Source organism: Nesoenas mayeri (genome assembly GCF_963082525.1).
Source record: "Nesoenas mayeri genome assembly, chromosome: 1".
NCBI classification, from domain to species: domain Eukaryota; kingdom Metazoa; phylum Chordata; class Aves; order Columbiformes; family Columbidae; genus Nesoenas; species Nesoenas mayeri.
The window spans coordinates 96,233,819-96,246,314 of record NC_137541.1 but is presented as its reverse complement, the minus strand read 5'-3'; the positions used below and the strand labels follow the sequence as shown (position 1 = coordinate 96,246,314).

The 12,496-nt window shown below is 40.6% G+C and overlaps 1 protein-coding gene across 5 annotated transcripts in view; it reads left to right on the top strand.

Moving 5' to 3' along the window:
* Window positions 1–10,896: 10,896 nt before the first annotated feature.
* The window catches only part of HERC2 (HECT and RLD domain containing E3 ubiquitin protein ligase 2), a 114,542-nt gene continuing 112,942 nt past the window's right edge, over window positions 10,897–12,496 (top strand). For 2 of the 5 annotated variants that reach the window (XM_080362562.1, XM_080362560.1), the window contains exons 1-2: window positions 11,138–11,190; window positions 11,723–11,839. In XM_080362562.1, coding sequence (XP_080218688.1) covers window positions 11,768–11,839 — 72 coding nt within the window. In that variant the 5' untranslated portion in view covers window positions 11,138–11,190; window positions 11,723–11,767. Of the gene's footprint in view, window positions 10,941–11,137; window positions 11,191–11,550; window positions 11,840–12,496 lie in introns of those variants that run through there. The other 3 variants (XR_013923534.1, XM_080362561.1, XM_080362559.1) reach the window with 2 other exon arrangements.

Genomic DNA, 12,496 nt, shown 5'->3' with positions numbered 1-12,496 from the left:
CCTAAGATTAGTGAGGTGTTAATTTTTGTTACATTTACATGATGGACATTTAATGCTTTAAGGGTCAAACTCTAACTTAATTTAGCGCAGCTGAAGCCCTTTCCAGCTAAACTAATCTAATAAGACTGTAATGTAGATTCAATATCAGGCACTACATGCCAGTGAAGTACGGCAAAGCATCACTTAGAGTCTATCCAAATTGTCTGTCTTCGTGATCACTGTAATCTAAAATACATCCAATGTACCAAAATGTAGTCTAGTAATACAGAAGCAGCTATAGAAGTACTGGGACTAAAATGATTTCTTTTTTGTGAAATATTATAGCTATATCGATGCCCTCATTACTACTAAAATGGCACTTGACTAGGGCCAGCAGTCCCAAGACTTCATTACGCGCAGAGGAATCAATGATGTGTTTGCTACTGAAATAGTGGCTGTCTGTGTAAATGTGAGTCTGCAGAACATTGGCCCATATGTCATTTTGACCACTCAGAGTATCATCTGTGAAGCCGCTTACGACATGTTCGTTAGTTGGAGGTCTGTCTGTCACTGATCTTACAAAGAGCTAAGGCGTTGGCTAATTTTGGCTCCATTTGCCGCTGTCAGGGAAGCCAGCTCACAGCTAAGACAGCGTGTGACTCTTCCACAAAGCAGCAAAAGATGCTAAAATCAGATGTGAAATACATTTATGCAAAATGTTGAAGATAATTAAAACTTTTACACTAATTTCTGAGTATATGAAAAATCTGCCAGAATACATATGGCCAAGTATGTGCAACATCTCCTACCTTACTATACTTACAGGTAAGTGATAGACATGGTGGTGAGGATATTACCTCAGCATTGTCTCTAATATCCAAATAATCTGTAAAAGGTGAAAACCTAGGGCATGAGCTGGTTGATGTGCAGCAATATTTGCATGGGCAGGCCTTTTTAGCTGTTCCCTTTTGTTTCCAATTCAATTTGCATTAACTCCATTATAGTCAAGCTTTATCTCATCTACTCTGCTTTGTGCAGTGTTGCTGCTTCTAGTGACTTCACTGCATTTCATGGTGAAGGAACTCCCTGAACTTTGTAAAAGTGCCTAAAAGAACCTAAAGGGCTTTTTGGGCTGTGGTCTGAATTGGTCCTGTATCTGATATCCAGAAATAAAAACAAAAGTAAACTACTATTAATTAACCAGTTAATGAATAATGAAAATAGACATTTGCTTGCGGCCTCCTTTAGCATCCAAAGACTGAATGAAGTAAGAAAGCAGGATGACTCCAGAGAACAACCTGCTCTGACATCCCAATCCAGCACAGTTTCACACCAGGGTTAAATGCCAGAATGTGCTAACATAACTTGTAAAACGGAGGCTTCTGGAGTGTCTCCTAAGTGCTGGAGAATCAGCGTTAGAGAAGAATCTCACTGTAGCAGAGTCTTCAGTAAAAGGTACTTCATCATGAAACTCAGGCTGGCTGAAGGTCTGAGAAAATAGATGGTCTGTGGCTATAGGCTTAAAGAATGTGCTTTTTCCCTAGGAGGTTTCCAAGTGGATTGAGTAACTGTTTTTATAAATATATTGTCATCTTATATTTTGGAATTCTTTCTAGCTTGGTTTTTATGTACATGTGAGGTACTTTATCCTAGCTTGTTCATTACTATTAAACAATGGAAACTTAATATGACAAGAAACATCGCTTTTGTGTTGTTATTTTTGCCAGGGTGGCTGAGGTTAATGAAATTTGTTCAAACTTGGGTAGCATAATTCTCTGCTGCAAAACTATTCTGATACTTCAGGGAAGCTGTAGTGACAATTTTGAACTAGCATTTTCTGAACAGAGAATTAATTCTACTGTCGAAACAACACATACAATGTGAACCAATTCCAGTTCGTCATTTCCTGTGAGTAAGCAAGCTCTAACATAACGTAACGCGACTAATATAACTGGAGTGAATGGAGCCAACTTATTATCAGAATTGATTTTAGAAATGAGATCAGTGTCCTGTGACCTTCCTTCTTTTTTTTTTTTTTTAAAAAAAAAAAAAAGTATTGTGTATTTTTCATAAGATCACTGAAAGAGCCAAGACAAGATTATACTCTCAGAACTATCAGTGTAAGTCATTCTTTCAGCCTTACCATCTTGCTGTAGAATTCACTTCCTTTACTGTGTAGGGAGTGGGGAGATGCCTGTGCTTACAAGTGCAATTCTTCCACCCTGTTATAGGGGGCAATGAGTTGCATTTGAGGTGCCTATCCCTCCTTACTAGCACTAGAGGTAGTCCAAAGGACTAGCTTAGAATGCATGATACTAGCCAAAATAAATCCTACCTGTATTCTACAACAGTGTAAGTGGGAGGAGAATTGAGTGCCACTGATTATAATTAAAATAGTATATTTCTAGAGGATTATTTCTGATATTTTTATATTTTAGATTCATAAACCTGATGACACCCCTTCAATTACATCTGGTTTATACCACTGTAAATCAGTTACATCTGATTTACTCTACATCAAACTTTGTGCCTGCAGTTGTATTACCCAGACAAGAAGTAAATACAACTGCAGATTTCAAATGGGATTCGAGCTGCCAGTCCTCAAACCAGGAAGGAAGCTTTTATGATTTGTGTAACTGATAAACATAAAATGATCTTTTAACCTATGAAATATTGTTCACTAATAACATATTAATAAATAACTTCATTAATGTCAGCCTCAGAACTAGTTTATTATAAATGTAACAGGCTGTAAAACTAGTTTTACCTCCTGGCTCTGGTTTCAAATGTAGTACAGTAGCGTTAAAGCCAGCTCAGATTTGTCAGGTCCTCTTGAGGCTATGTTAATAAATAACAATTTCAGAGAGAGAAGAGAATCAAGAAACGTCTGAAAAGAATGCAAAGTGACACCAGTAATCGAGAGGATTGATGGTATGAGTGACACAGGCTCAAAACTTTTTAGACACTGCTGTCTCAAATGTATTATGTTGAAAGTCAAAGTCCATCTGGGACAGATGTAGGAGCAAGAATACGACGCTCAATCTAGTGTTTTAAAATGCATGCGTATAAAGAATCAAAAGTACATGCAATTACTAGGGCCCATTGTGTAAGTGGCAAGGGTATGGTAGAAGGACTCTGAACTTTGTGATAAAATCAGAATCTTACTACCACAGCACAGACATCACAGCTTTCTATCAGTGGAACAGTCAACCTTATAGCAAAGGTTTCATAAATGTTTGTTAAAATCTTATATACTGTCTGTAAATGGAGCAGTAATTTGAAATTAATATGGAAGAGAAGATTCATAGCAGCTTATTTCCCAATGTTGCAATTTCCCAGACTCTAATTTTCTTCAAAGGATTATGAAGAAGATAAGGTGAAAAATATATTCAAGGTCTAATTTTTCAAAAAATAGTGATAACTGATTTGTTGAAATGACATGGTATAGAGACAAATCTGTGATCTGGTTGAGAGGTGACACAAAAATATGGCTCTGAAGAAAGCATTAAAAGAAGCGTCCAACTGCTATATAGTATTTAGTGGTGTTAATTCTCTTGTACTGAAAGCAGAAAAGTAACAGGTGCAAATGCTGTTGGTTGCAACAGTTTATTGTGCTTGCAACGAACATACCACAAAATCAACAGTAGACCAGTGCCAGGACAAGCTGAAGCACACATTGTCTTGCTGGAGTGTTTTCCTTCCTGTTTGAACCAATTACTTTATTTTAGGTCACTAACGTTGTTCGCATACTCTCCCCAAACTTTAAGGGTGCAATAGACATTAGCATGTCTGAAATATCAGATGAGCCTCCCTTGAGGATAAAACAGTTTCTGAAATGGTTGTAAGTGGGGTGGGGACTGGCAAAACAGAAGAGGCGCAAAAAGCTCCCTTTATAAATTTGCATGTTGGAGAAACATGGCAGAGATTCTCTACAACTGCTTTTACACATCTGTGGGAAGGGAGCTGTGGACAGTTGCCTGATTCATAAGCCAAGCAGACTGTTGGTGTTTTGGGCTGGTATTCATTTTACATATTAAGGACAGACCTAAAAATTCGTCTTGATTCCCTTCCCTCCTCCCACTGCCCCAGTCAATATCTCTGGGCTTGTATAATACTTTGACGAACCTGCCCTTGACCTTTCTATTCCACTGCTAATGCCTCTTCCAATACCCTGCAGCAAGGACAAAATATGGCATAAGTCCAACATGTTCTAAATTTTTTTTTAGAGTGAAGGTTTTCTTTTCCTTATGAAGCATTTTTGTGTGAAAGGATACCATATGGCTCTAGGTTAACAAAGCCTTTATAGAAATACTGCTTCCTTTCCTGCTTAAATGAGTAAAGAATCCTATCAGCATTCACAAAGCGTTTCCCTATATATTAATCAATGTATAAAAGCTAAAGTGTTTTCGGCCACCTTCCAGGCATTAGGAGAAACTCAATACTTGGTAGCTTCTAAATGGAAAGAAGTAAAATTAGCATCATTTTTCTCATACTTTGATTATTGGCTAAAGGATCCTGTTCCGCTCTCTCTAGACAGGTTTCAGCCTACCCCATCCACCTACCTAAACTAAAGAGCACAGATTTTTTTTTTTTTAATTTAAGAGATCTAATGGATTTAAAGCTTTTCTCATTTTGTCAAATCATTTCCATTTTGTTTCTAAGTCTTCTGCAATGAGCTGTGCTTTGCATAATAATTTAGGGAAAAAATGCAATATTTTTGTTTATTTGCTTAAACTCAAAATTCAAAATGTTCTTGCTCCTCAAAGTGCCTACTAAACACCCCTCCATCATGTTCAGTGATTGGGAAGCGTGTTGCAGTGCCCACTGATGGGTTAATTTGCAAATGTTTAACTAGGCAACTAGCGTCTTGTCAGGTAGAATATCTTCTAATACTGATAATCTATTTGCCTGGTATTATGATAATACAGAATAATTCTGCCCTCAATAGGTAAGTTAGTATAATAGTGAAGATATATTTCAATTTCCAGTGGAACACCATATTGATTTTACTACCCTTAGCATTGCCTTGATGTTTGGGTGGATTTTAAAATTTTATCTTGATCATTTTGCAAATCCAATATTTGCAGGTGAACAGTTTTATGAACATAGCTTAGTACTGTAATATATCTTTAGATGGCATTATTAGCAAATCTTTTAAGAATATGCCTGTAATTGAAAAGGCCTCTTAAATGCAAACACTTTCTGCTTAACTTTAAGTTCATAATTGTATTTAATTTGAAAATTACAGAGAGCTTATGGAGGTTGCTATTTTTTAGTATATGGAACATATATAATTTCCTACTGAATTTCTGATAGAACCTTTACTGTATACCAAGTAATTTAATTTCAACAGGTCTGTAATGGATACCTGAATATTTATGAAGTGTTTATTTTCAAAGTCTCACAAAGATCTGTCTAGTGAGCATACTCAAGCTGGCATTTCCAAAGCTACTTTGCAAGTCAGAGCACAACATCCATCTTAGATATTTTATGAAGTTATTATTTTGAATTGATAATTTAAAGAAATAACAGGAACAGCCACAGAGAATTCATTACTGTTATTGAGTTCAGATATATAGGATGAAATCAGATCAGACTGGTTTGGGCTGTAAAGTGAGAGACTCGCTGGACAGAAACACGGGCTGGCCTAGGGGAAGCAAAACAACTTTTCTTCTCTGTAATAGAAGACATAACCTGGAAAGCAAGCTTTTGGGATTGTGTTTCTACGGGAGACTAAAAACTAGCATGGTTGGCATCAGACGAATAAAATAAAGGACCTACAAGGCTGAATTTCTGAGCTTAATGAAGTCAAGGGAAACGCTACTGCTTGCTTCAACAGGGACACCATTCACCTCAATTTTAAAAATAATTTAACTATGGAAAATGTAATTAACAGTGCATTCTAATTAGCTACCTGTGGAAATGGTGGCTTTATTGTTACAGTTTGTCACATCCTTTTTTTTTTCCAGTTCTCTGTACTCTAAATTGCTTTTCCAACATCACCTCTGCCATTGAGCCGTGTCAGCTGTATGATACACTGTGATTCACACCAGACTGTTTTAGCAAAGAAAAACTGTCACAGGAGAAGAACTTGTTGAAATTCTGGGTGTAAGCAATATTCGTCATTTAAAATCAGAGTAAAAAAAGTGAAAGGGGGGGTTAACCTAATTCTATTTAATGGAGGAACAATACAGTTTCTCAAATAAAACAAGTGTGTATCCTTGTGCAGTAAAGGTAGGAGTGAAATCATCTTGGAAGTGTGGATGAAGTGAAGGATATGGGTTAGACCAGAGACAGACTGGAGAAAAAGGTGAGAAGTAGCAGGGCTGTTACCACGGAAGGGGAGGAAAGACTTGCACGGAGACATATGAGCTTGTTTCATTGTCCTGAGGAGGAATGAGGAAAGAGGGTTAGGATACTGGTTGCAAGAGGCTTGGGTTTTTGAACATAGAAGCTGCTTCTTTTGTTTGGTCATTCTTCTGCTTACATAAATAATATGTATTCAGTAATAAAAGTGGCTAGTAGAAAGTGTCACTGTGACTATTTAGAGACACCAGTGTGTGTGGGAAGGAGGAGAATCCGTTTATGTAATTACTCAGTGCTGTCTTCCCCTTGTAGAAAGCACCGGTGTGGCAAAATAATATCTATTGACCAATTTGAACTGATGGAGTTATTTGCAGATAATGTAATAAAAAAATAATGGGCCTCATCATGAGCTTTTAATTGTATAAAACTGAAATGTTTGGCCAACAGTTCAGTTCAAAGAGTATTAAAATAATAAAGGCTAATCGTAGAACTTTCTCGTTTTCTTTGGGAAAGACTTCATCACTGAGAAGTAAGCCAAAAAATTATTTGAGACTTGTTTTAAACCCAGAGTGGACTGGAATTTGCATTTTGTGGTTAGTAACACACAAAGGCTTCCAAACTCAGTGGGAGAGCTCAACATAAATGGCTCTTGAAAAAAACTGCAAACAAAAAAAGCATTGTCTTGCAGTTAACAGTTAGGCACTGCTCTTACAGAGATGGTTTTGTGTCCCATTCACATGCATAACAATTACTGATATTCACTAATGAGAGAAAAAAATGTCCCACATTCCACTGCTGTTATAACTAGAATGGATTCTCTACAGCTTGCATGTTTAAATAATTATTAATTAGTAAATATTTCACACTTATACCTAGAAGGCCTGCAGGTAGGACTAGATACTATTCTTATGTAAACATATACTTGCTTATTTTTGGGCCTTTTTGATTAAAAAAAAAAGATCATTCTCCCCATTTGTTCATTAGCTCTTAAGGTCTGGGATTTAATTACTTGGGAATGCAATTGCCTCCATTTTTGAGACTGACGCCAGAAATATTTATGATCCCATTGTCACAAATGAAAAAAGAAATATAGTGCTGCCCAGATTGTCCAAAGAAACTTCTCTTCCTTCTGCCTGTTCTTTAGATTACTGTGATAGTTTTTATTTTATTAACTTAGTGTTTGTTCTTCCCCATCTCCTCAGCTTGCCTGACAGTGCTGCGAACTGGTCCTGCATGGAGGCGAAGGGAGGTCATTCTTCATGCTACTGACCCTACGCTCTTCAACCTTTCATGGTTTACACAGACCCCACGCAGTGCACCACCATCCTTATTTTCTTCTATATCCCGCACCTCTGCAGTGCCTCTTCTCTTGTAGAAGCTGGTATGGCTTCTCTGCCACATTTACAGCAAGAGAGGTCTCCTGCCCAGAGCAAGACATTTGTAGAGTGCTCTGTATTGTTTGTGGGTGTTCTAAGAGGTGGACCAGAAAATGTGACCCCTTGAGTTTAGCATGCCTTTCATTCTGATGCGTTTACTTTTTGCTTTAATCTATAATAATAATGATGTGACCATATGCCTGGAAGCAGATAAATGTAAATGACTGACTGTGTCTGTCCAAGTAAACAAAATTTTTCCATGCCCAGCCATTTCTCTGGAGGAAGCAAGAGAGATGTGCGAGGGTTTTGCAGTGAAAGTGGAACGCTAAAGTCACTTCCACTTGACAAGTAGTCTGCCCTGCAGCTCCTGTGGGTGTCTGTGTCTCTAAGGCAGGACCGTTAGATCCACTCAATGATTTCCTTGGGTGTAAAGCAGGTTACTTCAGCAAGGTGGGGCGCAAAGGATGACGGCTGGAGAACTGATTTGCAGGATCATATAAGCCTGCTTTGAGGTGGAAATTTGCATCAGAAGAGTGGAGCACAAGGATTGGAGTGGTAACACTGTTTGGCTTGAACTTGCCTTCCAAAGTCTGTCAGACCTGTACATTACGTTTACGACATTGCCAGCCTGAAGTGAAACAACATGCAGTTGTTATTTAAATAACATCACAATAACAGCTATTGATGGACTTAATACTGCAAATACTCTATATAGAGACAAACTTCAGGTACCAGAGTCATTGATTTTTCTGATTATTTGTAAAAATAAAATTATTTTTAACAGTGTTCTCAAAATATTTTTCATGTTGTTCTACCAGACATACTTTTCTCTCTGGAAAATCTGGTGGGTATATATTTTTATAGATGAGAATTCCATTTGAGATTGTACCATGCTACTACAGTGCATTTCAAATGCAAACAAAAATATTAATCAGAAGCGAAATCTAAATCTGGAAATATAAAATAATCAATAAATTCTTCAGAAGTATCTCTAGCTTTGAATTTCCATTGTAAGAGCACCCAAATGTTTTGAGCTTTGTTGAAGTGAGTGCCTACCTGCTAACTGGGCCAGTGATTCAAGTCTAACAAGTTAGGTAGTTATACATTCTTCAAATTATTCACATCAAGAGTTCCAGCAAAAAGCTATTGCCAATTGTTATTTAGTAAAAGAAAACTCTCTGAAATAAATGCAGATTGTCTAAAGATATTCCTCCTGGAGAGCCAAACAATAAATGGCAGTGAATGCTGCATATGCGAAGTATCTCATTTAGATCTGACTTGCAAATCACTTAAGCAAGCAGTAGGCACAATCAGCGGGCACTGTGGTTTCAACCAAGTTTTACTATTTCTTCTAGTTTGAGCTCCACACATTGCAAAGTGGTTTGCATTCCTGCTTGGAATAGGACAATATGACTATCTCCATGGAATCATGGAATAGTTTGGATTGCAAGGGACCTTCAAAGATCACCTAGTCCAACGTTCTGGCTATAAGCATGGACATATTCAACTAGATCAGGTTGCTTAAAGCCCTGTCCAGCCTGGCACTGACCACTTGCCATGCTGGGACATCCACAGCTTCTCCAGGCAACCTGTTCCAGTGTTATTTTCTTATATTTCCAGTCTACCAGGTAAGAAGAGACTAAAGTATTTCCCATCCTGCTGTCTTAGCTCTTGCTTGGCCATGGACTAGTCAAAATAGACACAACATGAAGGTACCTTCCAACACAGCTCTCTGTTTGTGTGATTCTATGATAAAACTTTCAGTACTCTCATGTTAAAACTAAATCTTTTGACATGTAGGCATCTGGACAGATTTTTCAAGGGAAACTACTTTTGGTTTTGAAGGTTCGTTATTTTAAAGTTTCAGGAAGTAACTTGAGGTAATTGGGTATTTCTATCTTTTTATATACATTTTCGTACACTTCAGAAATTTTGTGCAGTATTTTGCTTAAAGGGACTACTGTATCTTGATCCAAGAGAGGTTTTTGGTGAGCAACAGGCTAAGTGGTTAGGTCATGGTTGCACTTTTTACTTTGAAAATGAACCCAGAATAATCAAATTAACTGTTTTATTACACTACTTCTTAAATCATAATAACAAAATGTTGTGTACCTTTGTCTAAATGCCAGCAAACGGTCACAGTTCTGTTAGAATTTCATTGACATTCAGTGTCTGACTTCATGTTGGCCGAAGCCAATCATGGTCCCATCTGCCAAGCCTTGCTCCTGCCTCCCTAATTCCCTAGCTGCCATTAACTGTAGTCTAAGTATTGTGAGAAAGTTTACTTTTGTTTAATTTTGATCTCATACTACTGACATATTTAATCTTCCTCAACAAACTTACGGCAAAGCCTGAGTATTTGCCCTGGTGCAGGTTCTCCCCTGTGTGACAGGCTCACTCCATTTGCCTCCAGCAGCCCCTCACCACCTGCCATAACCAAGTTCCCCATTTCTTCCCCAGCATCCTTCTTCTCCTGCATGCAGTGTTTCCAGCCTCAGCTCTTTCAGGCTGTTTCTGCCATTTCGTTTGCCTCTGAACTACTCTTTATTGACCTTTCTGCTCCGAAATACTTAAAAGCTGTCTTTTTAAGAAATGAACTTATCATAGCATCACAGAATGGTTTGGGTTCAAAGAGACCTTCAAAGCTCATCCAGTCCAACCCCCTGCACTGAGCAGGGACATCTTCAACTAGATCAGGTTGCTCAGAGCCCCGTCCAGCCTGGCCTGGAATGTCTCCAGGGATGGGGCATCAACCATCTCTCTGGGCAACCTGGGACAGTGTTTCACCACCCTCAGTGTAAAACATTTCTTCCTCTAACGTAACAGTAAAGTCTACAGATGGTCTCAAAAGTGACCTCAAAAAACCTCCAAACCCTCAGACCTTCCTTTTTTTTTTTTTTGTTTTTAATCTCTGCATCCTACCTAAAAGGAGACTTTGTTTTTCGTTATCATCGAGTTCAGACCCATCTGCGAGTCACACCGGGCCCAGCCCCCGGCCTGCGCCGCTGCCCCCTCCGCTGCAGCCCCTTCCGGGACAGGATGTCCCGCCTCGCCTTCCTCTTCTGATTGGCTCATAGCTTTGCTGGCGTATGTGGAGGGGAGGGGGGGCTGAGCCGCGAATTGGCCGAGTTTCTCCCATCTCCAGTACCGGGGGAGGGAGCGACCGGCTCTGCCGGCGGGGTGGGGGGGGCGGGCGGGCAGAGGGACGAGGATTATCGGGGTCCGAGCAGGCGGCGGTAGAACGAGGCAACGGGCTAGGAGCCATCGTCATCTCGGCCGGTGAGTGCCGGGGAGCCTGGCGCGCGCTCCGACGCCTCCATCTGGTTCGGCGGGGAGGGGCCCACCCCCCCCATCCGTCCACGCCCCGTGGAGCTGGCCGCAGTGGCGGGGCGGTGGGCGCCAGCGCGCTCCGCCTCGCTCTAGCGGCCCCGGGAAGGGACCCCCCCCACCCACCCTCCCACCCCGCAAGCCAGGGAGCCCCGCGGGCCGTGTGCAGCGGCCCCTGCCCCGTCGGGCTCTCTCAGCGGAGGTGGGTTTAAAGCCGTGCCTGGTCGCCGTAACGGGCTGTGACAGTGAGGGCGGCGGGGGGGAGGGGGTTGTGCTCCTGGGAGAGTGGATCGTGCGGCCAGGGCCGGACCCCCCGGGCCTCGGCTGCCGCCGTGGGGGATGTGTGGGGTGGAACGGGTGACCCTGGTAATCGCTTTATGTTGGGCTGCGGCTTGCGTAATCCGCGATCAATTATTTATTTCATGCACCACTCGTGGGTCCGAGGGGCGGCGTTAGGCCGCTGCCGGAGCTCGGCTCGGCTCGGCGCGGCGGGAGGGAGGGAGGGAGGGTGCCGGCCGCGGGGTGCTGGGGAAGGGGAGCCGGGGGCCTGGGGGGTTCCAGTAGCGCTCTTAATACGCTCTCTTTTGCGCTTTCGGGGGGTGTGAATGAGGAGAGGTCCATATGCACGGCGAATTTTTAAAGATCAAGTGGACGCCATCCTAGTCTGAAGAGAAATAACCTTGTGTGGTTTATTTGGTGCGCTAGACTGTTATATTTTTCTCACTCTGTGGCAGGTTGTGCTGCTCAGCCAGCCTGGAGAGAAGGCCGGAGAAGGAAACATGTCTTCTGAATCTTTTTGTCTGGCTGCTCAAGCTAGGTTTGACTCCAAATGGTTGAAGACAGACTTACAGGTAAGGAGTTGGGTAGTTGTATTGCATTGTGACCTTTCAGGTGCAGATCAGGGATGCTTTTAGTCTAAATAGCTGACAAACAGGAGACTGCAGCATTGCTCTTGAGATAGATATATAGGTTTTTTGGTTTTGTTGTTTGTTTGTTTGTGGTTTTTTTTGTTTGTTTGTTTTGAGTATGCTAATCTAAACCTGATCTTGAAGAAACACTAACCTCTTTTTTGTTGCAAATACATCTGAATTGTCATCCCAGTCCCTTCTGCTTAGAAGCAAGCTGGACTACATATGTATGTTATCTTTGCAGAGTGTCAAAGCACATAGCTGAGTTTGTAGCATTACTGCTATTATAGAAATACAAATTCTTTATTTAGGCTGTTGCTAAACTTGTCTGCCTATGAGCTAGCAGCTTTAAAGCACAGGAGAACTGAAGCGAAAGGCGATGGAAATCCAGTTTGTATTTTGAAGAATTCGGATTAGTTTTTACTGTAGTTGTTTGTATAACACATGTAGGCTTCCTTTAAATTTTGTGCTTTTTGAAGGGGGTTGATTTCTTGTTAAAGATATGTGGTTGAAATGAAACTCGTCTTTGTTGAAATGTGCCAGTGTTTGGTGAAAGTTATTTTTTGTTTTAGAAGATATCCGTTCATTTATCAGAGTTGC